Source organism: Centroberyx gerrardi, chromosome 13 (assembly GCF_048128805.1).
Source record: "Centroberyx gerrardi isolate f3 chromosome 13, fCenGer3.hap1.cur.20231027, whole genome shotgun sequence".
Taxonomy (NCBI): Eukaryota; Metazoa; Chordata; class Actinopteri; order Beryciformes; family Berycidae; genus Centroberyx; species Centroberyx gerrardi.
In genome coordinates this window covers 13,361,018-13,385,579 of record NC_136009.1, presented here as the reverse complement: position 1 = coordinate 13,385,579, position 24,562 = coordinate 13,361,018, and the positions used below count along the sequence as shown (strand labels likewise).

The 24,562-nt window shown below is 44.8% G+C and overlaps 1 protein-coding gene across 1 annotated transcript; it reads left to right on the top strand.

Annotated features, from left to right (window-relative positions):
- Nucleotides 1–202: 202 nt before the first annotated feature.
- On the top strand, nucleotides 203–21,154 carry LOC139929264 (phosphatidylinositol 4-phosphate 5-kinase type-1 gamma-like). The gene is made up of 17 exons (XM_078287646.1): nucleotides 203–296; nucleotides 4,352–4,380; nucleotides 4,574–4,663; nucleotides 4,957–5,087; nucleotides 5,199–5,316; nucleotides 7,041–7,193; nucleotides 7,801–8,100; nucleotides 8,730–8,935; nucleotides 9,028–9,111; nucleotides 10,145–10,193; nucleotides 10,552–10,636; nucleotides 10,799–10,978; nucleotides 12,216–12,372; nucleotides 12,540–12,608; nucleotides 12,692–13,256; nucleotides 16,042–16,125; nucleotides 21,092–21,154. Exons 1-17 carry the CDS (start codon nucleotides 203–205, stop codon nucleotides 21,152–21,154), a joined length of 2,457 nt encoding a protein of 818 aa, XP_078143772.1.
- The last annotated feature ends 3,408 nt before the right edge of the window (nucleotides 21,155–24,562 follow it).

Below are 24,562 nucleotides of genomic sequence, written 5' to 3'. Positions count from 1 at the left end.
CCGCTGGCTCTGGACGTGACTGACGCGGCTCGCTATACACAACGACAAATACACATTCGGAAAATTATGTAGTCGGCAATTCTATTCTAATGTTCAAGCAGTTGACATGAGAAGGAATCCAAATCGTGTCCACGCGCATACCACCGCATCGGATTCTCATTGACGAAGGACACGGCTGCGCGTCGTCGTCGGGAGCCGGGAGATGGACGAGACGACTGCGGTAACCGGGGAGGGCGCGAGACCGAGCGAGGCAGCGGCCGCCGGCCTCTCTCTACAGCTGGACCTGGGGGACACCGGTTCGTATGCATTCCCTCCTGTAACAGCTACTTTAATTTATTTCTGGACAACGACAAATGGTCGCATCGTGTTATCATTTGAAGCCCAGTTGCCAATGACAGCAGGTGCATTGGGGATAGGAAGTTGGGACCAAGTGGCCAATACTATCTGAAAGGTGAACCTTGATGAATCAAGATCGGCAAGACAGGCTTATGATCATAGCCTCTGTATGTGACAGGTGTGACAGGTGTATCAGGGTTTGTCGTTAGTCGTGTTCATCATAAATACACACGTGGCACACACACACACACACACACACACACACACACAGAGAAAAGGCTAGACTATAAGGCGAAACAGAGATTTAGTGTTAGGATTTTAAAGATATTTTTACCACTGAGGCAGATAGTGAAGAGTGTAGTCAGAGAAACCTAAGCTGTGCAAATGAATAATGAATAGCTGGATTAGATAACAACAGTGTCAAGATTCAAGTCACTACTGCTCTGTTGTAAACGGCCTACAGTGTCAGTCAGCTCACCACAGGCTGGCACAGAAACAAGGTGCACAGTTGGGAGGCGTTATAGACACCAAGCAGCTAACTAGAGTCCCCACAAGAACTGATTTATTGCTCTGACACAGAGACTATGCTGTTGTGGGATATGCTATGATGGCTGCATCAACTGCACCTCATTTGTACCCACATCATCAGCAGCCGCCTATATGCAAGCCCCCTCACACACTGGGCTGCCCATTAGCCACTATAATCATCTTATCAGCACACACACACACGCTATAGTGGTAGCTGGCATCTGCTCCACTCTTCAGTCTCCATTCCTCTTCATATTTCTTTCCGTCTGCCTCTTTACCTCCCTCTTCCCTACTAAATCTGAAGAGTGCCTTACGTAATCTGATATGGCATTATAATATAAGCCAGACACGAAGCCCCGGTGGGTATCAGCAACTCAAAGCATTGCTGTGAATGTCATGGCTACAATATGCGATGGGGCACGCGTGACATGTTTATATTTATTTCGTTCTTCAGGAAATTCTGTCCAGACTTGATGTTGCCCTCATCCTTGAGTCCTAAACAACAGCATGAACAGAATCTCTCTAATATACAGTAGATGATGGTGTTGTAGCTTCAACAAGTTGTCTTTGCGTGTGTGTGTGTGTGTGTGTATGTGTGTGCGCATACATGTGTGCGGTTCCACTGGATGATTGTGCACAGATTATCAGCTGTATCCAGAGGCTGGTGGCATTGTGCTTGTGTGTGTGGAGAGAGTGAAACCTTTCCAGCCTCGGGGCACCAGGAGCGTCTTCTCTTCTGTTTAGTGTCATATTAATGTCACAGCAACAGGCCGCCATTTTCTCAGCTGACAAGGGAGAGGTCTAATCCTCTTTACTCTGACACACACACACACACACACACACACACACACACACACACAGGCCTCCAGGCATACTTCTCCCAACATTGAGACGATTACTAGAATGTACGTTCCAATAAAACGTTCAGGAAATTTACAGTAAACTTTAATGTGTTACTACACTAACACAGTCATATGATGTTCAAAACAAACAGGCCTGAAGCCTCTTATAGACCAACATGTAGTAATCAGACAGCGAGGTTGTCCTGTTTGTTGTCTGCAGCTCATTGGCACATTATTCTGGCCTGACCCTAATCCTACAGGCACTGTTTGTCTGCGCGGCCGACCCAGGATGCTCCTCATTGTTCTGCTGTTCTGATAGGCTTCGATGCAGCATTAATCTGCAGGTTACAGGTGTATAAAAGAATCAGAGAAAGCAATGTCATTTTCAGGGTCCACTCACTTTTGTTTCTCACTCATTTGTCACTCTGCATTTGTGTTAATAAATTATTTTGGCTAGATTTTTGTTCAGCTAATTTTTGGCAGTGTGCGGTGTAAGTCTGACTTTTTTACTTTTTACTTCACCTGAAGTTTGTTCCATGCATCCACAACAACACTGAGTCATCAGAGCACAACGACATTCTTATATATTTTTCACCTCACCTTTGGCAATTTCCATTCATTCAGGCAGATGGAAAGCAGAGGGGGAGCCAGAGTAGGGGAGGCACAGGACAGAAAGCTCTGGTGGGATTTGAGCCTTGGTCAGCAGGGGCCTTAACTGCATGACTATCCTGCCATACTGTCAGGGTTTTTAATCAAACATGCTGCATATCCATTTGGATTTTTGACAATTCACACTGACTCATGTATTTTGTTCACTTAATCTACTGAATGTGTACAAATAACCATCATAAAAGTACCATCTAGTATGAGTACTCTTGCACTGTTGTGGCACTCAAACTGCCAAAGGGGAATTTTTCATAAAATTCCAATTTTGTTCTCTTTTCAGTTGTCAGAATGAACAAATAATAATCTGGAACCAGTCATCTGGGACACGAAAAGAAGAAAAACTGCTACCATTTGCCTATTCAATTCAATATTACAATGTTATTAAATCAGATAGGTCAGTGTTTCTCAACCCAGTCCTCAAGTACCTCTAGTCTTGCACATCAGTTAAGGTGTCATAAGAAAGTGTGGCCCTTAACTGAATCAGGTGTGCAAGAGTTAAAACTGCAGGGTATGGGGTACTTAAGGACTGGGTTGAAAAACACCGGAATAGGTTATGTGGCCACTGTACTACTAATAAAATATAGATGCATGACAGAGGGACTCTACAATGTATGGGGTACTACTACTGTGTGAAGTGTTTTCTGTTGTGCTTCAGAAACAGCAACATCTGCTGTGTGTTGTACGTGAGCATGGCTTAAAAATATATTATCCCTGCTCTGTCAGTGGCAGCATCCCTTATCCTCACCCTCAGATGACCTGGAGATTAGTATGACAATGTAAGACAAGTGGTCTTTGAAAGTATTGTGAATTGTATGGTTTACCTCTTCCTCTCTCTCTCTCTCTCTCTCTCTCCCCCTCACCTTCTCCATCCACTTCACCTTCCTTAACGCTCTCTCGTTCTCTTTTATACACACAGACACGCACATGCACAGAGTCCAGTTGCATCCTTAGTGTCAGTGGTGCCTCCTAATCCTCATTTCTGATTGGCTGCTGATGACTGTCTTGAGGCATCAGCCAATGGCAGCTTGGCCAGATTAGGGCGGAAGTCAATCCAATAGAGTTTCACCTTGTAAAAAAACAAATCTGGCTGCTCCAGGAATAGAAAACACTGACTGCACCTCACGGCAGTCTGTGATTGCTGATTCTCAGCTTTTGGTTTCTCCTGGTATTTACTTCTTCTTTTTTTTCTCTTGCTGGATTATCAAAAAATTAGTAACCTGCAGACACCGAAGCCTTCTGCTGGTGAGTGAACCTCCAAGCCAGTTGGGATGAACTTGATGAAGTTATCATATGTGTGGATAAATAAAGTTGCTGGATGTAGAAAGAGATGGTTCTTCGTTTCAAATAAATCTGTATGTAGTTAATTTTACATCCTTTTTAGTTGAGTGATGAATTAAATATCCATGATTGTATATTGACTTTATACATCATGCCTTTATAACAACATATAGGTTGTTGCATATAAGTTGTTGCAGCTTCTAAGTTTGTCATGATGCTGGTTTCCTTGCGAGGTATCCCTTGAAAAAATACATAAACTTATTAAAACTTGAATTGTTTGTGCTATATGAACTATGGAAACTGTGGTGTTTGATAGTCGTTCATGTTATCTATGCAGGTTTCCTCTGACTCTAATAATCTGAACCACAGATTGTGGGACCATGAAGTAGGACTGGCACCTGCAGAACAAATCAGGGCATCCCATTTGTAACTAGGGATAATTTTTACCCCAATAAATCTAGCAGAAGATGAGAGATACTTGTATCAGTTAGCCTGCCGTTGAGGATAGTAGTCTGTGCCTATGCAGACCTGTTTCATACTCGACCTACCATGGCTCAAACCTGCGTGGTTAATGCCCACCAAGATGGCATTCCTTGCTAAATCATAAATTGCTACATCACACTAAATTATGTGCTGATGAATACTCCTCTCAACCTGTCTGTTTCTCATGTGTCTACTCTTCTTTCTCTGGCTGTCCACAGATCCAGCCAAGAGGGCTCAGATAACAGAGGTGAGAGGCTTCTTCACACTATACACCTCTCTCTCTCTCTCTCTCTTTCTCCATCTCTATCTCTCCCTCTTTGTGTGTGTGTATATAGGTTTGCCTGTACAGAAACTTTCTATATATCATTGTAAGGGACAACACCCGCACATATATCACACATATATTTGCTTTTTCCCCTCTCTCTCTCTCCCTGTGCCAGATGCCGTCCCCATTCGGAGCGGGCGCAGCCCATGAGAAGAAGATCGGCCACAGGAGAGTGGACGCCTCTGGAGAGACAACATACAAGAAGGTAGGCTTTTTCTTCTTCTTCTTCTTCTTCCTGTTCTCTCTCTCTCCCTCTCTCTCTCTCTCTCTCTCTCCCTCCCCTCCTCAGTTTCCTCCCTTTCTCAGGAGACCCATTCATCCCCGTCTCTCTCTCCTTCCCCTTGGATCTCTCTTTTTCTCATTTGTTGTTGACCCACCCATCTCCCCCACATCTCCTATTTTTTCTGCTCGAATCCAGTGTGTATATATGTATCTTAAGCACTGTTTGTAGGTTTGTTTTGCCTCATAATTGTCCTTTTCTCTGCTTGCCCCCTTCAGACCACGTCCTCTGCCTTGAAAGGGGCCATCCAGCTGGGTATTGGATACACTGTTGGCAACCTCAGCTCCAAGCCTGAGCGAGATGTGTTGATGCAGGACTTCTACGTGGTCGAAAGCATCTTCTTCCCCAGGTGTGTTTGTGTGAATGCGCGTCTTTGTTTATGCGTATATGCATCGTGTGTAGGAAGCATCTAATATAATCTCTCTCCCTCTTGCTCTTGACCCCACCCTGCTCCCTGCAGTGAGGGCAGCAACCTCACTCCAGCCCACCACTACCCAGACTTCAGGTTTAAAACCTACGCCCCTGTTGCCTTCCGCTACTTCCGAGAGCTTTTTGGGATCCGACCGGATGACTACCTGGTGAGATATATATTTTGATATATTTTGCTGTCCTCTGATGACCCATGATGCGTTGATAGTATTTGAGCATCTTGTATAGCGCTATGCAGCTTAGATGTTTGTTACTACATACAGCACCAGCAGTGAAAGGACTTTTTTACACAATGTCACATAACACCTTCCAATTAAAAAACAGCTAGCCTATTGAGCTATTAATCGCTTAATAGAACTAGAGCCTATAATACACAGGCATCATTCGGGGCAATGTAGGTGGGCCCAATTGTGTTGACATTATGCTGTGGAAATACACAGAGATCTGACTAACAATTGGACACTTTTTTTGTTTTGTTTCACTTGGTTGTTATAATTCATTTGATGGGATAGTAGTGTAGCAGATACTGTATGTAGCAGATACTGTATGATGATAGTACTACATGGGCTAAATATAAATTTGTATGAAGGGATGAAGTTCCCTCTGACTGATCATCCTGTGGGGTTATCAAGGAAAACCTGATCCCCTGCCACATCCACGCTCTGCTGCTCTGAGGATAAGCATTAAACACCCACACACATATACACACACTCACACAAAGACAAGCATGCGCACACAGACACACATCAAATTATTACTGCACGTCTTCACATATCTCGCATGCGAGGGTGCACGCACACACACACACACACACACAGACATACAGTGCACTCAGTCACACGTTTAAGCTCACATTCTACCTGTGCCAGATGGAGATTAGCGGACTAAAGCTTTCTTTTTTAAGCTCCAAGTGATGGCAGCAGCAGACAGTCTCAGTCAGAGGGCTGACTGTGTTTGCGTTTGTGGCTGTGTGTGGTGTGTGGGTGGGTGTGGTGTGTGGGTGGGTGTGTGGGTGTGAGTGGGTGTCCACACGTGTGTGCGCACGTGTGTCTCTGTCTGTTGCCTGTTTGTGTGTGTGTGTGTGTGTGTGTGTGTGTGTGTATTTGATTGACTAAGCCGTAAGAATTATAGGTACTATGTTATACTAATCCAACAGAAGAGATGTGCACTTGTCATACTCATACATACATCATAAATGGACATGGCAAAATCATCATCAGACTCTAATAGAATTGATCTCAACAATTAGAAAGTGTCTAAATCGCTCCACTTTACAGAGAGTTATTCTTACACTTGTAAAACCATAAGCCCTTTAACCCCCACTTCACAACACAAATTAGTAATGTAACCTTCATTAACACTGCAGGGTGTAAGTGCAGTAATGCACAATTTACTCTCCTACATTTATAAATCATTCTGCCCACCCACCCCTACAATGTCTATCCATACCCAGTACTGTGCACACATACAGTAATTAGTAATCAAACTCTTTTAATATTGCAGTGTATCAGGGCATCATCAAAAATGATTGTTTTTGATTGTAGAGTCCCTTTTGCTGCTGATGAGCAATACCATTTGGTAACTCTATTGGAGACTCTATTGGAGCCAACATTTTGAGACTATACTAAAGCCTTAAACAAAAATACAATAATACCGAATGCACTACTGCCAATCGTCTCATTACAGAATTGTAATTTCAAAAAGCTTTTTTGCCAAAAGGTCAAACTATTCCTTTAAGACCAGTTCACTTGTTATGGTTCTTCTGATGCTTTGCGTTTAAAGAATCTTTTGAGATTTTGGGTCAAGTATCCCTGTGTATGATACTAAACTGGTTTAAATGTTAATATATGTTCTTCTGTGTCTCTGTGTCTAGTATTCTCTATGTAACGAGCCATTGATTGAGTTGTCAAATCCGGGGGCAAGCGGCTCCATATTCTATGTGACCTGTGATGACGAGTTCATCATCAAAACTGTCCAGCACAAGGAGGCCGAGTTTCTGCAGAAATTACTTCCTGGATACTATATGGTGAGTCAAATCAAGCCCCTCCCTCATCAGAATAATCTCAGTAACTTGGGGAAACTAGTTATTACAGAAGCCCCATTTTTACTCCATGCACAGCAAATATTTAATTTCTATTGAATTACTTTTCATTCTTTGGAAAATGCAAGGAGTCATAATCCAGTTGATTGAAAGACAGATTTTGTAATACAATGTGCCCATTCAGACACTTGAGAAACATTATGCTAGCCGGGTGCCTGCATGTGTATTTGTGTGAGAGCAAGACAGTGATTTAAGCTACTGGTCATTCTCATCCTCTTTATCCGACCCCCTGTTGTTGACCCTGGTCAGCAGTGACGCTAGCCAGTGGCTTTGTGCTAGACAAAAGGAGAGAGGTTGTGCCTGGCCACGACCCGCGCTAAGCACTCCTTAACAGGTTAAGCATGCACATGATAGGGCCGAGGCCTGCAGGTGAGTCACGCTGTCTGGCAGGTGAACGGGACTGGGGCCAAGATACTGATAGCCCTGCAGGGAGAAATACCCTACAAGTCTCATTATCAATCAATATACAGTACCTTTTCCACCTTCACCTCTCCCTCTCCTCCCTGCCTCCTCTACTTCTGCCTCTCTCCAGAACTTGAACCAGAACCCCCGGACTTTACTGCCAAAGTTCTTTGGCCTCTACTGCGTCCAGTCCGGGGGCAAGAACATCAGGATTGTTGTGATGAACAATGTTTTGCCCCGCGCCGTACGCATGCACCTCAAGTTCGACCTGAAGGGCTCCACCTACAAGAGGCGAGCGTCCAAGAAGGAGAGGGAGAAGTCCAGGCCCACCTTTAAAGACCTGGACTTCCTGAACGACGTTCCTGAAGGTCTCAATCTGGACCAGGACACATACAGCGCCCTGGTCAAAACCCTGCAGAGAGACTGTCTGGTGAGAGAGAGAAGGGGGGTAGGGATGGAGGAATGGAATGGGAAGAGATGAGGAGAGGGTGAGGTTGGGAATACAGGGGGCTAGTTTAGACTAGGGATATCTTTGGAATTGCAATTTATTGTTTTTTTCTTCACCTAAAACTTGTCACATTGTGTGAAAAAGTGTCCATACTTGTCCCCATTTTTAAATGCAAAGCACCTCATGGATCCAGAAAGTAACTCATTCACATATTAGCCTATGTTCCCCTAGTGTGGTACTGTGTGTCCTTGTTCATAGAAATAGCTTGTTAGCACAGTTTGCATTTCTTATTTTAACAAAGCGGCACAGCTGGTAGTTGGCTGGTAAATAAATAGAATAACTGTGATACAAGCAGACCAGATATTGCTCTCAGGCTATCTAGAGAGACGGATGAGAGAGAGAAAGCGATTGAAAGATAAAATAAGGGAGTAGAGGAATGTAGGGAATGTAGGAGTAGGGAGTGGATTGGAAAGATGTGAGCATGTGTTATGCTTATGCTAATTTTTGCCAAGCGCCCAGCTGGAAAATAAATTCCACACATAAAAAATGTTGTGACTTTCTGGTCAGTGTAGCAAATGTCTTGAATAAATCACGTATGTGTTGCGCGCCAGGTCCTGGAGAGTTTTAAGATCATGGACTACAGTTTGCTGCTCGGGGTCCACAACCAGACCCAGGCGGAGAGAGACCAGCAGGCCCAGGGTTCACCTGCAGTGGGAGACGAGAAGAAGCCTGCAGCCCAGAGAGCCTTGTACTCCACTGCCATGGAGTCTATCCAGGGAGGCTCCACATGCAGGGACACACTGGACCACGACGACACGTAAGTCACACACACATGCATACACACGCACACCATTTCAAAATGTATGCTCCACAGATCATTAAAGTCACACCTTCTTCCTCTGTCTCCAGTATGGGTGGTATTCCGGCCGTGGGTGGCAAAGGAGAGCGCCTCCTGCTGTTCATTGGCATCATTGACATCCTACAGTCCTACAGGTACACATCACCACACATCACTGCTGGCTTTAAAGGTGCTATAAAGGTGTAGCATTTTAATATCAAATCAATACTGCAACAATTATGAGACATTGATATAATTACTATAAACAAACGAGACCGTCGGCGAGAAGATTGCAGCCTCTACCAGCCTAAGCTTTCAGAGTTTCTCACAATGCCAGATGGCAGAATGAGTGAAAGGCCGATGGAAAAATCACTTCCAACATGTTTATCCTCTTGTCCTCATGTTTATCCAAGTAGCAGCATCCTCGGCCTGAAGAAACAGGGTTTATGGGACATGTGGTCTTAATTTTGAGAAACACAAGCACTAAAAATACCAGTGGCCAGTTGCATATACAAAAGTATCACAATTTATTTTACAATTATATATTAGTGTTTAAAAATGCTACACGTAGCACCTTTAACACCTACTAACCCAGTGGTTCTCAACCTTTTTGGCTCGTGACCCCTTAAAACACAGTGATGCCTAGTTGCAAACCCCCCCCCCCCCCCCCCCCCCCCCCGTCTCAGGCTGCATATGCAGAGTGATGAATAGTTCAACCTTTTCTCTTTTCAGGTGTTGTTTCATTTGATCGTCAGAGGAAGCCTAGAGGCTGAAAACTAATCAGTATTTCACGAGAAAAGTAAAAAAGAATTGAGAAAAATCGGAAAAATTGACAATTTGTATAGTAGATATAGTAGAACATATTGAGTGACAGGTTTAAATGCACAAAAAATGTATTTTCTCACACTGGTGTCAGATCTTCTATCAGAAAGGAGGAAAAAGTAATTCAGACACAAATTGAAATAAATATACAGCCATAGGAGACACATAACATCTATTTTCACAGCAAGTGTGGATATAGAGAGATGTGAGAGGCCTATCATAAAATCTGATCTTTCGAATCAGATCTATTAATCATGCCAAAATGACAAGTGGAGCCATAGCTACTGATCCAGCCCTCTCTTGCCCGCTAATAACAATGAGTCATTGAATGAGTTGAATGAAATCATTTCATTTCTTGTCTGACAGGATGATTAAGAAACTGGAGCACTCGTGGAAGTCCCTCATCCATGATGGAGTGAGTAGCTTTCACATAATTGATAAAAGTCTGTATCCAAGCAAACCACACCTAGTTAAGCCAGATCAGAATGAGCTGAGCTGTTTCATAGCGGTTTGGTCATGCGTGTGTGTAGTTACAGAAACTGTTTGGGCAGGACATTCAGTCAGCATCTGATAGACGCTGTGAAAAGGCCTCTGCTGCTCCTACCGCTCTCTGCTGCTCTGCTTACAGTTGAATAATTCAGCAAACACGCATCAATGAGTCATGCTTTCTGTCTCTTTCTCTCCGTCTTGCCCTCTTTGTTGCTGTGACTCTTCACATGTCTCTTTTCCTCTGTTCTCTCTTTGTTTTCTCTCTTTTCTCTCTTTCCTCTCAGGACACAGTGTCAGTTCACAGACCTGGTTTCTACGCTGAAAGGTTCTACAAATTCTGCAGCTCCACTGTGTTCAGGAAGAGTTGCTGTGAGTTTACACATGAGCATGAGCCAAACTCTCATACGTTACGCTCGATGACAACAATATTAATAAAGGAATTTTTTTGTTTTCTTTTGTATTATCATGACATCTTACTTTTTTTTTGAATGAGCGTACTAGTAACCTGTCCTCTGCCCTCTGCACTCACAGCACTGCGGTCGTCTCCGTCTAAGAGGGGGCGAGGGGCTCCGTCCATGTCCAAGAACAGCGGTCCTGGAGCAGGCTCGTCAGGAGGCCAGTGTCCCTCAGTGAGTGACGAGAGGCAGGAAAACCTGGACAACTTGGAGAACTTGCGAGGAGCTCGTGGCTTCCCCATGCTGGAGGACGATGGTACGACTTCTTGTAAACTCTGTTACACCAGACTGTATTGTCACGAGATGAAATGAGGCGATATATCCAGGAAAAAATTCCCCACAGGGATCATTAAAGGTTCACCTCATTTCATAGCAAGTGAAAATGGCACGCTCAATTGGGTGCCAGCTTCAGAATCCAACAAGGAAGAACCAAAATCACTCTTCAGTCTCTACTTGTTTATTAAGCTAACCTTGTTATTATTTAACCTGGCACCCTATTGGATTTGGCTGTTTGGAGTTGACTGTGCCATTTTCATTTTCTATGAGGTGATGAGGAGCATGACAGCTCGAAATGTCACTTAGTGGTATTAATAAAATAGACCTCTGGGAGCTATACAGTGTGCAGACTCCATCTACTGTGTCCTGTTTTCTGTCTGGCACCTGTTGACATACAGGATGTGCCTGTTTTTCACTCGTTCTCCATGAAATGAGGTGCACCTTTAATGATCCCTGTGGGGAAATTGCATTGTTGTGGCAGCAGAATCAAAGTAAAAAAAACAACAAATCAAGACTAGATATAGATAGATATAGCAGAAAAGGAAGAGAGCAAGGTGTTCACAGCAATACAATAAATAAAGGTGCTATAATAAATGCAATAAAGGCAAAGAGGATAAGCAGCATCCTTGCCTTGCTACCAAAAAATGTACAGATACAAGGGCAGTCAACCGGTACACAGATATACAGTTCAGTTCAAGGTCATATGTGCAGGGTGTGCAAAAGCAAATGTTCATCATTTACAGTTATTGTCTGTATCTCCAAAATGTCAACTTTTCAGGAACTAAGAAAAACAGCCTTGTTTTAGCTTGATCACAATGCATTTCTGACTTTATCCTTTGGATTGTCTTTTGGTTTCATAAGCCCAAGAGGTCAGAGAATTTTCTCAACTCTCTGAGGAGCTTGTAATCCTTCAACTGAAGTGAAAACATGAAAATCACCAAAATTGGAGTTATGTGGTTTTCACAGGACAACAGCGATATGAGGTGTATAGGTGTATAGTCCAGCTATAGTCCAGTACAGAAGCAGGACAGTAGTATGCTCCATGGTACAAACACTGATACTTTCTGTTGCTCAGATATTTGACTATGACTGATTCTGTTAAAGCATTGGAGTTGCGTTGGTTATTCTCCTCTCATATTTCCTCATCTTGCCACATCACACATCACATTTCAGACCTCACAATCTATTTATATCTGTCATTTTATCATGCTAATCAGGGAGAGAGCTGCCCTGCACGCCTCCTTCCTTTGAAGATGCCACCACGGCGTCCATCGCCACCACCCTCTCCTCCAACAACTCCTTACCCACCACCCCCTTCGACACGCCGGAGCACCCACGCTACAGGAGGCAAATGCACTCCCCAAGTGTGGTCAGGTGAGCATCATCATCCAAACATGCAGTGTCATATCCAGTCAGTACAAAGACATAAAGACACAAAGCAGGATTGCATTCACTCACCAAACATCTTCTGCTGCTTCTCACCATAACGCTCTTTCCTTGCCTGCTGATGTCACATCCTGTGTTGTCCCATGTACTTCCAGGTCACAACAGGAGGTAGTTGAGGTGCATGAGGAAAAGCAGGAGACCATTACAGTGGAGGTGGAGCTCAGGTACACACACACACACACACATAGCGTCCATAGCTCCCTGTGTGACAGTGTTTTGACAGCGTCTCTTCTCTTGCTTCTCACAGTAAAGTCCCAAAGAGCACGGAGCTCACACAGCTGACAGAAGTGACGTCGTCCACCTCGTCCTCTGACCGTCACTCCTCTGCCATCCCTTCATCCTCCCCTCCCTCTATCGGTCCGCCCTCAGCACACGCCTCCTCCACCCTTCCTCCTTCCTCCGTCTCTGCCGCTCCCACCGCTCCCTCGTCCGGCCAACCGCCCTCCGCCCTTCCTTCATCCGTCCATCCATCCGCCGATCCCATCACTTCTGCCGCAGCTGCTCAGTCCTCCACTCTTCCCTCTCCGATCCCTCGTTCGGCCCCTCAGTCCTCCGCTCGTCATTCTTCAATAACTCCTTCCGCTCTAAAAACCTCCACTCTCCCTCCCGCCTCAGCATTTACCCCCATCTGCCCCGCAGCTCCTCACTCCTCCGCCCTCAGCTCCTCTCACCTGCCCTCCACCCCTCCCTCCTCCCTCCCTCCGAGCCCCCAGGTGCCCCGGCAAGCGTCGCACACGTTGTCCAATCAGCTGTCTGTGTCCAGCAGCCACAACTCCTTGGATGGGGAGGTGCAGGTTTCCGACATCTACTTTGTAAGTCTCTCCCACTGTTGTGTGTTTTTTTTTTGTTGAGGATTTTGAAACTGAGATAATGGCCTGTTTCGCATGACTGAACCAAACCAAACTGAGCTGTAAAGTGAACTGCCTCCAGCCTGGGGACACACTAGAAGACTTTTAAAGTCCTGCCCCATTTTGAAAACATAACGCCGGATTTCACAGATTTTGTTGTCTGTCAGTCGTGCTCACGCTAGACAGTTAGGCAAGGATGTGGTATCACACAATCGATTGGGATGGTTAAAATTGAATCTGTGAACTCCTCACACAACCAGATAATCTTTGCAGACCCTCGGACCCGACCAAGCCCCTGAACAGGGTTTCCTCTCCTGATTTTCTGGCTGGCCAAATATGGTGTTAATCGGCCCAATAATCCTCTAGTGTGCCCCCAGCCTCACTCAGATGAACTCACTGAAACCTTAAAAAAAACTCATGAAAATCAATCTTCATGACTGCTGGCTGTTTCATTAAGGATCTAATATGTGAACAGCACCATGTATTTAAGAATTCATTTTATTATTGGGTCAGTACAGTTCAGGCATCGTTTGGCACTGTTGTTTTAATGTCAGTCCTCTCCCAGAGAGTAAAGATGCTTTTTCCTCTCTCTGCTTTTGTCCGGCTTACTGGGTCTCTTCCAGTGGCCCAGTCAGGACAGCGTGGTAGAGTTATGAGGGTGAGGGGGGGGGGAGGGTGTGTGTTGGAGTGTGCATGTAATATGGGGTGCTTTCACTGACCAAAATGTATTTTCTTTCTGGAGCACGAGGCTGTCACCAGTCATAGTTCATGCTTTTGAATGTATCAGCAATACATCGGGGTTGTGTGTCCTGCACAGCATGATGTGTGTGCATACAGTTTTTATATCTGTCAATCTGCATTCATGCACCCTGTCATCATCATCTCCATAATTCCAACTGCATAGTTCTCATCCGATTTATTTTGTGTGAATCATGTGTGAATCATTTTATATTTTACATAATGTCATTCATTCTCCATTCTTCTCCTTCTTCTTTCCTTGTTTTCTCTCTCCTCCATCATACCCCTCCTAATGCCTTCCCCTCATCTTTCTCCCCCATTGTCATTTCCCTTCAACTCTCTCCATGCCCACCCTTCTCCTGTGCACATATTATATGCGTATGTGTGCATCCGTGTGTGTGTGTGTGTGTGTGTCTGTCCATCCATCAGTATGCAGATGGCAGATATTGGGTGTACTCTCCAGTTCTTGGCCGCCGTAAGCTAAACTCTAGCTCAGGTTACAATGTAAGTCACCACCAAGGTAGTTAGAGTCATTTGTCATGCTAGGAGATGTTTGTTTCCATGTACCATCGCACTCCTGGTAGCTGCTCCATTTTGGGATTGCCACAAGCACAGCGGCTTATGGACCTTCAAAAGTCATGTCAGTACAGTAGAACACAGACACCATGCTTTTCACATGACTTTGTGTTTAAGTCTACACAAAAGCACTGCAAATTCAAACTGTAACTTCTGAAGGGCCATTACTACATGCATTTTAGCGGAGCATGCAGCTACCAATAAAGGGAAAATGGAAAATGTTTGAGCGTCTTGGACCTGCACTTATCAGGAGCACACTGCAGCTTGCACTGGCTTTGTGCTCCTAGTGATGAGTTCCCTCCAGCTTACGGCCCGTAGCACTCGGGTATAATTAGTTCTGAGAGCTGACGAGCTGATTAGTGTTGTCGTGCCTTGCTGGAATGAAATCTCTCTGAGTGACATTGACAACCTCCTGTTTATTAAAGCTGCACTAGGCAAGATTTTGATGTAAAATGACACCTTTCTTATCAGCGTAAACCACAAAGTGGGGCTGCAGTAGAGAGGAGCGTCCCACCCCCCTTAATTGAGACCCTGTAGATTCACCCTATTTCAGGCAAATGAAATTCTGATGTGCGCACTAGAAGTGTACACAACTTCTTAGAAGTGTACACAAATGCGCAAAAGTGTACGAATTGAAACGTAAGAGTGAAATACAAAAAGAACTTAACATCATATCTTTTGCCTCCCTCGTCCGTTTGGTTTCCTTTGGTATAAAGCATCACAGACCGGCCGAGTTGGTAAACATGAGCGTGCTGTGTGCAGTTTATTGACGTCACGTTACATGATTTCTGAGTGTTGAAGTTTAGATTTTTCAAACAGTTACCTCTCAATGCTATTTGGAGCCACCAATGTGCGAAATTGCATAATGCAGCTTTAAACTGTCCAATGTTTGGGGAATGTCTTTATACATGTGTCTCTCCTCTCCTCTCCTCTCCTCTCCTCCTCTCCTCTCCTCTCCTCTTCTCTCCTCTCCTCTCCTCTTCTCTCCTCTCCTCTCTCCTCTCCTCTCCTCTCCTCTTCTCTCCTCTCCTCTCTCCTCTCCTCTCCTCTCCTCTCCTCTTCTCTCCTCTGCTCTCCTCTCCTCTTCTCTCCTCTCCTCTTCTCTCCTCTCCTCTCCTCTCCTCTCTCCCCTCCTCTCCTCTCCTCTCCTCTCCTCTCCTCCTCTCCTCTCCTCTCCTCTGTTCTCCTCTCCTCTCTCCTCTCCTCTCCTCTCCTCTCCTCTCCTCCTCTCCTCTCCTCTGTTCTCCTCTCCTCTCTCCTCTCCTCTCCTCTCCTCTCCTCCTCTCCTCTCCTCTGTTCTCCTCCCCTCTCTCCTCCCCTCTCTCCTCTCCTCTCCTCTCCTCTCCTCTCTCCTCTCCTCTCTCCTCTCCTCTCCTCTCCTCTCCTCTCCTCTCCTCTGCTGCTGCCCTCTGCTGGCTGTGTTTGGTAACAGCAGACTCAGGAGGATCGGAGCTGGGTGTACTCTCCTCTACACGGCGGCTCAGAGTCCAGAAGGAGCTCAGATGGGGAGAGTGAGACAGTAAGTATACACTTCATTCATGCTTTATCTAGGTGCTGCATTCATATCATAATATCACACTAGAGAGAAGGGTAGATACCTGCATTTTCTCTTACAGTTTATTCTCTCTCTCCCTCTCTCTCCCTCTCTCTCTCCTTCCTCCAGCAGTAACTTGTCAGTGGGAATGGAAGTGATGGGTGGAGCCAGAGTCTGACTCTGCACCGATAAGCTCTGACGTATCATAAAGCCACCAGGACACTCTATGAAGTTTTGATCTTTATTGCTGGTTGTCCAAGCTGCATGTGGAGGCTTGCTTTGCCAACTGTGAGAGAGACCAACGAAAAACACACACATGCAGGAACAAGCATATAAGCATACAAACATACACGCACAGACACACACTTGTTATCTAAATAGTATGCAAAAAAAAAAAAAAGACATTCAGCTTCAATTCCTGGAGTATGTGACTGCCATCAGGAAGAGAAATAAACTCAAATCACATACAATCAGCTAAGGTAGAAGGAGTGGCACTGTGGCTGGTTTTGTTGTGCTGTGGAACGTGCTCCTCCTCTGTTTTGGCGTCCCAAAGCCATGTCCTGTCATTCTTTTCTTGTCTCTTGGTGAGCAAGCTTTGGTCTTTTAGTAAAAAAAAACAAAAAAAAACAGTCAGGTGTTGTTGCGGTCGTCCTGCCTGGAGCGGAGGTTTCATAGCGTTTCCATAGTGTTCATGGGTGTGTAAGTCACGCTACACTGTACCAGCTCTGGCTATGCAAATACGGACACCGGTTACCTTGATTTCCCTCCTTGACTAATGCTCAACTACTTTAGCATTGATTCATGTATTTATTTTATTAACTTTTCAAAAAGGGGGGCGGGGGCATGTCTTTTCACAAAATCTAAAATGTATATAATTTTATTTTTAGCACTTTAACAATGTACATCCAGCTGAGGTCTTTTGAAACTGTACATGTTTTGTTATCTTTCATCTTGCTTTCATCCATTGTTTGAAATTGCGGTCAGTTGATGTCTTTGTGTGTTATGTATGCACAGTATTCTCTCAGTGATCTGTTTTTTTTTCAGTAGCGTCTGGTGGTCCACTTAAGAAACTTTGATCTGACAATGTATGGTTGTGTTCATAATGCCTTACTGACTCACTCATTTTCAAAATTGTTTTTGGATCACGCAGAATGAAGAAGAAAATAAATAAGAGATACATATATAAAAAAAAAATCCCATTTATATGCAAATATTTTGTGAATAAATACCGAATCTTTGAATCAGAGTCAAAACAATAGGAGCCATGCAATTACACCTTTTCAGGATTTAGGAAGACAGGGGAGATATGAAAAAAAAAGTGAATCTAATTATGTTTTGTAAATTGTAGATAAAGTGTGTATGTGTGTGTGCTTACACTCATGCATGTAAGTCTGTATGTGCCCGTATGTCTCTGTGTGTGCATGTGAGTGTTTGCATGTGTATGAATGTGTGGTTGAGAGACACGTAAATGTTACAAATAATGTTTTTTTTTTGTTTTTTTTTGTCCTGCCTAATTGTCAAAAGTGTAAATTCCATATGTTGTTATAGGCCGTGAAATTCTGCTACCAGCTATAAGCATGTTGGCTGTGTGAGAACTATGAAATATGCACATCCCCGCTGTCTGTACTGGCACTGGGACAATCATGAATAAACAAAATAAAATAAAGAAATGAACTAAAGGAAATAACAGTTTTATGTACAGAAAGTCAGAAAAGAAATCTACCTGCAGTACTCACTATAACCACACCTTCCTTCTTCCATACATGGGAATACTTGTTGCAACAAGATTTACCATAGACTTCGCTGTCTTTGTTGAGCACTGCTGTGACATATTACTGTAATATTCGTGTCTGCTGAAATCAATATGCCTGTTTGTAGGCAACAGTGTTTATAGCTCATCACTGTGTAAAAGAAAATAAAGATTATGTTGTGTAAAAAAAAATATTTTGGTGGATTTACTTTACATATTTTTCATAAAATGTGTAGCTACATAAATTTCACACACCAGCAGCAAAGCACAAGATCAGCCCTCTCACCTGGTTGAATAATAAACTTGTATTTGCATAATTAGGCCACTAGATGGCAACAGAATGTCTCAGAAATAAAGTGTTTAAATTCTGCCACAGCTTGATTGAAATCTCAACTTAAAATCTTGAATACCAGAAGCTTCAAGACTCTATAAGTGCACTGGCATGTTAGATTTCATGAAGGCACATCCTTATATATGAGCTCCCTGTTAATAATTTATTTTGGTCTGTTCTTTGTAAAGATCACATCGTGTCAAAAGCCTCCATTGGCCCTTCTCTCACCCCTCCACATCTCACTGACATTCTAACACCCATAACCATCATGGTATGAATTCTTCATGTCTTCACTGAGATCTAAACTCTCCCTCGCTCTCTCTGTGTTTCTCATGGTGTGTGTTAGAGACAGAAAGAGGGAGAAGAGTTTATATGCTCCGGTGCTAAAATAAACCGTCAGACATGGATCAATATGGCTTCAACCGAAGCAGTCCTTTGGGAAGTTGGTTGAGTATCTGCGGTAAAACAAGCTCTCTCTCTCTCTCTCTCTCTCTCTCTCTCTCTCTCTTTAGCTCGCTCTCTCTCGCTCTCTCTCTCTCTATATCTGTCTCTCTCTATCTCTCTCTCTCACATGCACACATGCAGACAGAGAGAAACCAGAGAACAAAAATCAAAGATGAAATATATGGGAAAGTAGAAACTACACAAGGAATTATCTTCAGAAAGATGTTATCAGTATAAGTGAGAGAAAACATGCAGTACGTTTCGTGAGCCCACCTGCAAAAAATGACAGTGAGTGTGTTCACCTGTGTGTGTGTGTGTGTGTGTGTGTGTGTGTATGCCCTTGTGTGTTAAGTGTATGTGTAAGGCAGAGTTGCGAATGTCACTCAGGGTGACAAGTCAGCCATGTCGGGCCATGATGGAATGTGTGATGGACAAGGATCAGCAGCCACCTGGCCAATTGTCCTGGAATGAAATTGTCCCTCTCCTTCTTCCCTCTTTCCCCCCACCTTTCTATCCCCCCCACCCTCCCACCGCGCACACACACACACACACACACACACACACACACAGCTCTCTCGCACTGACTGTGTGGAGTTTGCATGTTTTCTCCGTTTTCGCGTGGGTTTCCTCCCACAGTCCAAAGACATGCAAGTCAGATGGACTGGAGACTCTAAATTGCCCGTAGGTATGAATGGGAATGTGAGTGTCTGTCTATCCGTGTTAGCCCTGCAATGCACCGGCAACCTGACCTGGCTGTCTCCCTGCTTTCCTCCCAATGCATGCTGGGATAGGCTTCAGCAGCGGCCCGTGACCCTAAATAGGAATAAGCGGGTAGAGAAAATGAATGAATAATGGAAAATAACGACTGTCAAAGGGAACAATATTATTACGGCTATCAGAAAGTATAGCTTAGCACAAAGTAAACAAGAAGAAAATATACTTATCAGAGTAAAAGTATTCTAAAATCCTCTCTTTCAAAGGATTTCAGAGCTTGAACTTAAAGAAAAATGATGGTGCACCGGCATCTGTACCTGGGGTGAAATGGGCCGTCACAAAGCCGAGCTTTCATCTGCAGGAAACATAAACAAATGCCTTTGTTCTTTCAAAGGAGACAGGGGAGAAAAGCAACAACAAACAGGGAGAGTGTGTGTGTGTGTGTGTGTGTGTGTAAAGGACAGAGAGTGAAAGAGAGGGAAGGAGAGAGAGAGAGAGGGGGGGGGGGAGAGGGAGAGGGAGAGAGAGAGATCAAAGCAGGGGGTATGTTTTTGAATCTCTGTGTGGGAGTTAAAGCCTCACCTACCCAGAATGCCTTGCCTCAGCCCTTGCAGCCCACTCAGGTTTTTCAGGAGCATCGCCGCTCTTTGGAGCCGGCGTATTCCGATATCACCCCTCCACCAGTCATCTCCGGCTATTCTCAGAGCATCTTGAAACATTCCAAACGAGCCTATAGCATGGTGGTGTGTGCTGAGGAAAAAGTCTACAACACACGAACAGAGTCTCTAAATCCTGTTTACTTGGATCCGAGCCCATCCCCCCGCTTCTCCCAATCTAGTAAAAGGGATCGAAGTGCCTCTCTTTAACGGGGTGTGAGAAGCTGTGAGCAGATGCCTGCCTGTCCGCACAGAGAGAGCGCCGTGCCCTCACACACACACACACACACACACATGAAACACTGCGAAAGTCTCTGTGTTGCCTTGTCAGTGTCTTAAGGCAGTGTTTATCTTTGGCCGGCTGGAGAAAACAAAGCCATCGATTTCTAATCCTAATCCCCTTGCACTGCTTCTCTCCTATTGATCATCTATCCATCCTTAATGAGATGGAGGGATAGAGGGATGGAGGGCTGATGAAGGGCAAAACTCTCCTTGCCAGCCTGCTGGCGCCTTTTTCCTCCATCCGTCTCTCTTAAATCTCCCTCTCTCTCTCTCTCTCTCTCTCTCGCTTGCGGGGCTTTTTTGCTAACTTGATGTTCTCTATAGAGGTGTGGAAAATGAACGCCGCCTGCTGCTTTTGTAGAGGTTCATCAAAACCTGCAGGCTTTCATCGCAGCGCAGAGCTGTGGAGGAGCTCTCATGCGATTTGGTATCCCCGTCTGTGTCGTGTGAGCCTGGATATTGAAATTGGATGACTTGGATGCTTGCGCAAAACACACACACACGCACACATACGCAGCGAGGGTGTATTGAGTTTCAGTCAAAACACCAGTAATGGTAGTTCTTTCTGTGTGGTACCATGTCTCAGAGTCGGCGATATTCAGTGATAATTACCCATTTCCCCCTCGGCTCTGCTTATGTAGAATCTACCCGTCACTCTCTCATCCACCTGATCTTAAGAAAATATTATTGAAGCTGTGGAGTTCGACTTTCCTCTCTAGTGGGTAATTGTGCATAATGGTCATCTCTGTGCTCTCTGCTCTGTGTCTGATGCAGAGTTTGGTGCTCGTGTTTAGTGAACTCTGTCGGAGGAGACAGGGACTTAAAGGGATGCCTTGACAGTTTTAGAGCTTTACTTTGTTATTTTCTTCATCTCTGAGTTGTGAAAAAATATCTCCTTATGTCTTTCAGTTCCTCCAAAACAGCTTGTTAGCATTGTTTGCATTTTTGGCTGAAGGCTCATACAGTACAATGAGTCAGCAGGTAGGGATTCGATGTCTTGATCAAGGACATTTTGATAGGACGCACTGGCTGGCACAGAGATCCAAGTCTCTGCAGTCTGTCAGACTACTAGGCCAGCTTGCCGACATTCTTACTTGAAACTGAAGGGCCTAAAATCGAAATGTAAACTACAGTGAACATGACAAGCATCTGGTGAGGGGAAATAACAAACTACAAAATGTCCAGGAAAATGAAAAACACGCTTTAAGTCAAATTCTCCACTTTCCTCTATAGGCTTGTTTGCATGTGTTGGTTTTGACATGGAAGACCAGATTCCCATTCTAATCCTCATGGCAATCAGTGAAGGGATGGTGCATGAATGCCGGATAATCTTGATAATCCTTTAGTCCCTCAATACTGTGGGTACGATTTGTGTCTGGGGAAGAAAAATAACTAAGTACAATTTGTCAAAGAAAATAAAAACATGAAGTCAAATTCTCCTCCACCAACCTGTGACACTTTCCTCTATTTCCTCCTCTAGTTTTGGTTATGACATGGAAGACCAGATTCCCATGCACTCATAATCTTCATGGCAATCAATGGAGGGAAGGTGCTTGGTGATCCTATTCCTCAATACTGTGACCACGGTACGGTTTGTATGTTGTAGGGGGTGGGATGGAAAAATATTGTCAACTGACGATGACCCTTGGACAGACACAATAGCAAAAACTGAACTGGATTGCGAGGAGAAGAGGATGGAGGTCTGAAAAGCCTGCTGGTGAGGTCGGAGGCTCTGAGATGGTGTCTGAGTTGTTTGTGCACAGACTAGTAGGATTAATGTTAATCACAGTGGTATTCCCCTTGGGATCATGGGCCAACAATGAAGGAGACGTGGGAGGTCCAGTGACCACACCCCCGCTCCTTAGTGACCTCTGAGTCCAACCTGCAGACAACCTGGAATCTTACTGTTAGAGGTAAAGAAACGTAAAAGTAAAGAAACAAGGAAATTTCAATGAAACCGAGCCTCGTGTGACAGAAAAACAGTTTGTTTTGCTGAACTTTGAGGAGCCGGAGTGTGTGCACCCGTATCTGGAGTTGGGATAAAATTGGATGCTTTTGGATATAATGCATGTCACTGCAAAAATGCCACCCTGGGGTGTTTCTCCCTAAGTGTGTGATAATGGCTGCAGCAGAAGTCATTAATAGCAGGCTAATGTGTGTCAGATGCTACCTGTCCAGCAGCAGCAGCAGCAGCAGCAGGGGAGAGGGAGCCAGGACACGAGTGACTGGCCAGCATAATGAGAGGGACATGGCCTGCCAACTTGGGCAGCTGCTTCTCTAGAGGGACTGGAGATGTGTGTGTGTGTGTGTGTGTGTGTGTGTCTCTTCTCTCATTTTCTCTTTGCTTCTCTTCTCTGTTTTTCTCCTATGCAGAATTTAGAAATGCAGCCACACAAACACATACAAACACACACACACGTGCACACACGCACGGGCGCGCACACACATACAGGCCAACCTCGTCAGGGTTACCGTGGGAATGCCTGTGGCATTATGTCAGTCATTGAGGTGATGCCTTTAATCCTGAAACAAATTTAGACTTTGTGTTGTGTGTCTCAGGGTGTGTGTGTGAGTGAGCGTGCTCGCGTAAACCCCAATCTCACACCCATTAGAGTACGGCTGGCCGCGCAGCAAAGACACCCCACTGCCACTCCCACATGGAAGAGCCGGCAGGATTAGCTAGCTCTATAACCGCCCTAATCTGGGGACAAAAACCCACAATCGCCTCCCACTGAGACGCCGAGACAGAGAAAGATTCAATTTGAGCTGCCGTCCTCAATATAACAAGAGTGTCTTTTAGGGTTAAAACCACCACCGCTCAGTCTGGCATGAATCGATGTGGATTCAGCCCTAAACTGTGTCCTTTTTATCCGTGTGATCGATCACTTTCCTTTCATCCGAAGTTGAAACACCTACAGGCAGTGCTCTGTGGCGGTGAATGGGAACGGAAGAGCTTGTCGTGACACTAAGTCTAGGTATTTATCAAAGGTCTCGGATGTTCTCTGGTGAGAGGGGAGAGAGCAGCAAGGAGCAGCGTGCCAAATACAGTTACAGGATCAACCATTCATAAAAGACTGCTATGGCCTATCTCTGCCACCCAGTCCTCCTCAGCACTGCAGTGTGTATATGTGCATGCATGTGTGTGTGTGTCTGTGTGTGTTTGTGTGTGTGTATTCACATAATAAAATCACACAACCAAGTGTCATGCCATGGTGGGTGAGTGTACCCATGTGTGCAGTTATTTCCTACAGGGACAGATAGCCTACCACCCCGATGGTATGACGTTCTGTCATTTCCAGTAGAGTTCAGTGTGTGATGCATCATCACAAAAAAAAGTTATCTGCTAAATGTAGTGCCAGTGCCTCCCTCTACCACCAAATAGTCTCATTATTTGACAGAAGCTGCCTGTTTTATTGCCCCAAGCCTGGCCAAGTCTTTCCCTCTCTTCTCCTCTCTCTCTCCCTTCCTCCCCCTCCCTCTCTCTCTTTTTTTCTCTCAGGCTCTGTCTTTCTGTCTCTCTCTCTCTCTCTTACTCAGAGGCATCCGCCTCATTAACCACCATCAGCATTTTGTCTGCTGTGTGTGATTTGGATGCATTGGAAGAGAGGCAGGGGGCTGTGTGTGTGCACGTGTGTGTGTGTCTCTGTGTGTGTGCGCGTGTGTGTGTGTGTGTACATGTTGTGTGTATGTGTGCAATATAACTCTCATTAGGCTAGAAAAAACATTGACATTTTTGCCAGAATCCAGATCATGTTTTCTCCTCCTTTATGTATCAAAGGCTTCCTCCAATCAACTCCCCAGTGTGTGTGTGTGTGTGTGTGTGTGTGTGTGTGTGTAGATATGTGTGTGGTAGTGTACTTGGAGACAGATGTTTGCTGATTAGACAAGTTCCCACTGCCAGCTCAGCCCAATTCACCCCTGACAAAAAAACATGACGGAACACAGACGCTCATGGTGACACCCGCCCCCAACTCTCGTTTTCTCTTTTTTATTTCAAGCTCTCTTTTCTCTTCCCTCCATTTTTTCTCTCCTACTCTTTCTTCTCTCTCTTACTCTCTCTCTCTTTCACACACACAGAGGAACCCAATACCGTGTGATTGTGGCAGCAGTATTTCAGCTGGGTGTTCTTCTGGAGTTGTTTTCCTCGTTACAGGCACCTCTGACTAAGTCTGAAGTTTCACAGAGAGCGCATTCTTCTGCCAAACTCACAAATGATGAACCTTAAAGTGCTCAGGGCTTCACTTG

Coding starts and splice junctions, on each gene's coding strand:
- LOC139929264 (XM_078287646.1), top strand. CDS start 203: ATGGACGAGACGACTGCGGTAACCGGGGAGGGCGCGAGACCGAGCGAG. Junction 8,936..9,027: donor ACACTGGACCACGACGACAC/GTAAGTCACACA, acceptor CTCTGTCTCCAG/TATGGGTGGTATTCCGGCCG. Junction 10,979..12,215: donor CCCCATGCTGGAGGACGATG/GTACGACTTCTT, acceptor CATGCTAATCAG/GGAGAGAGCTGCCCTGCACG.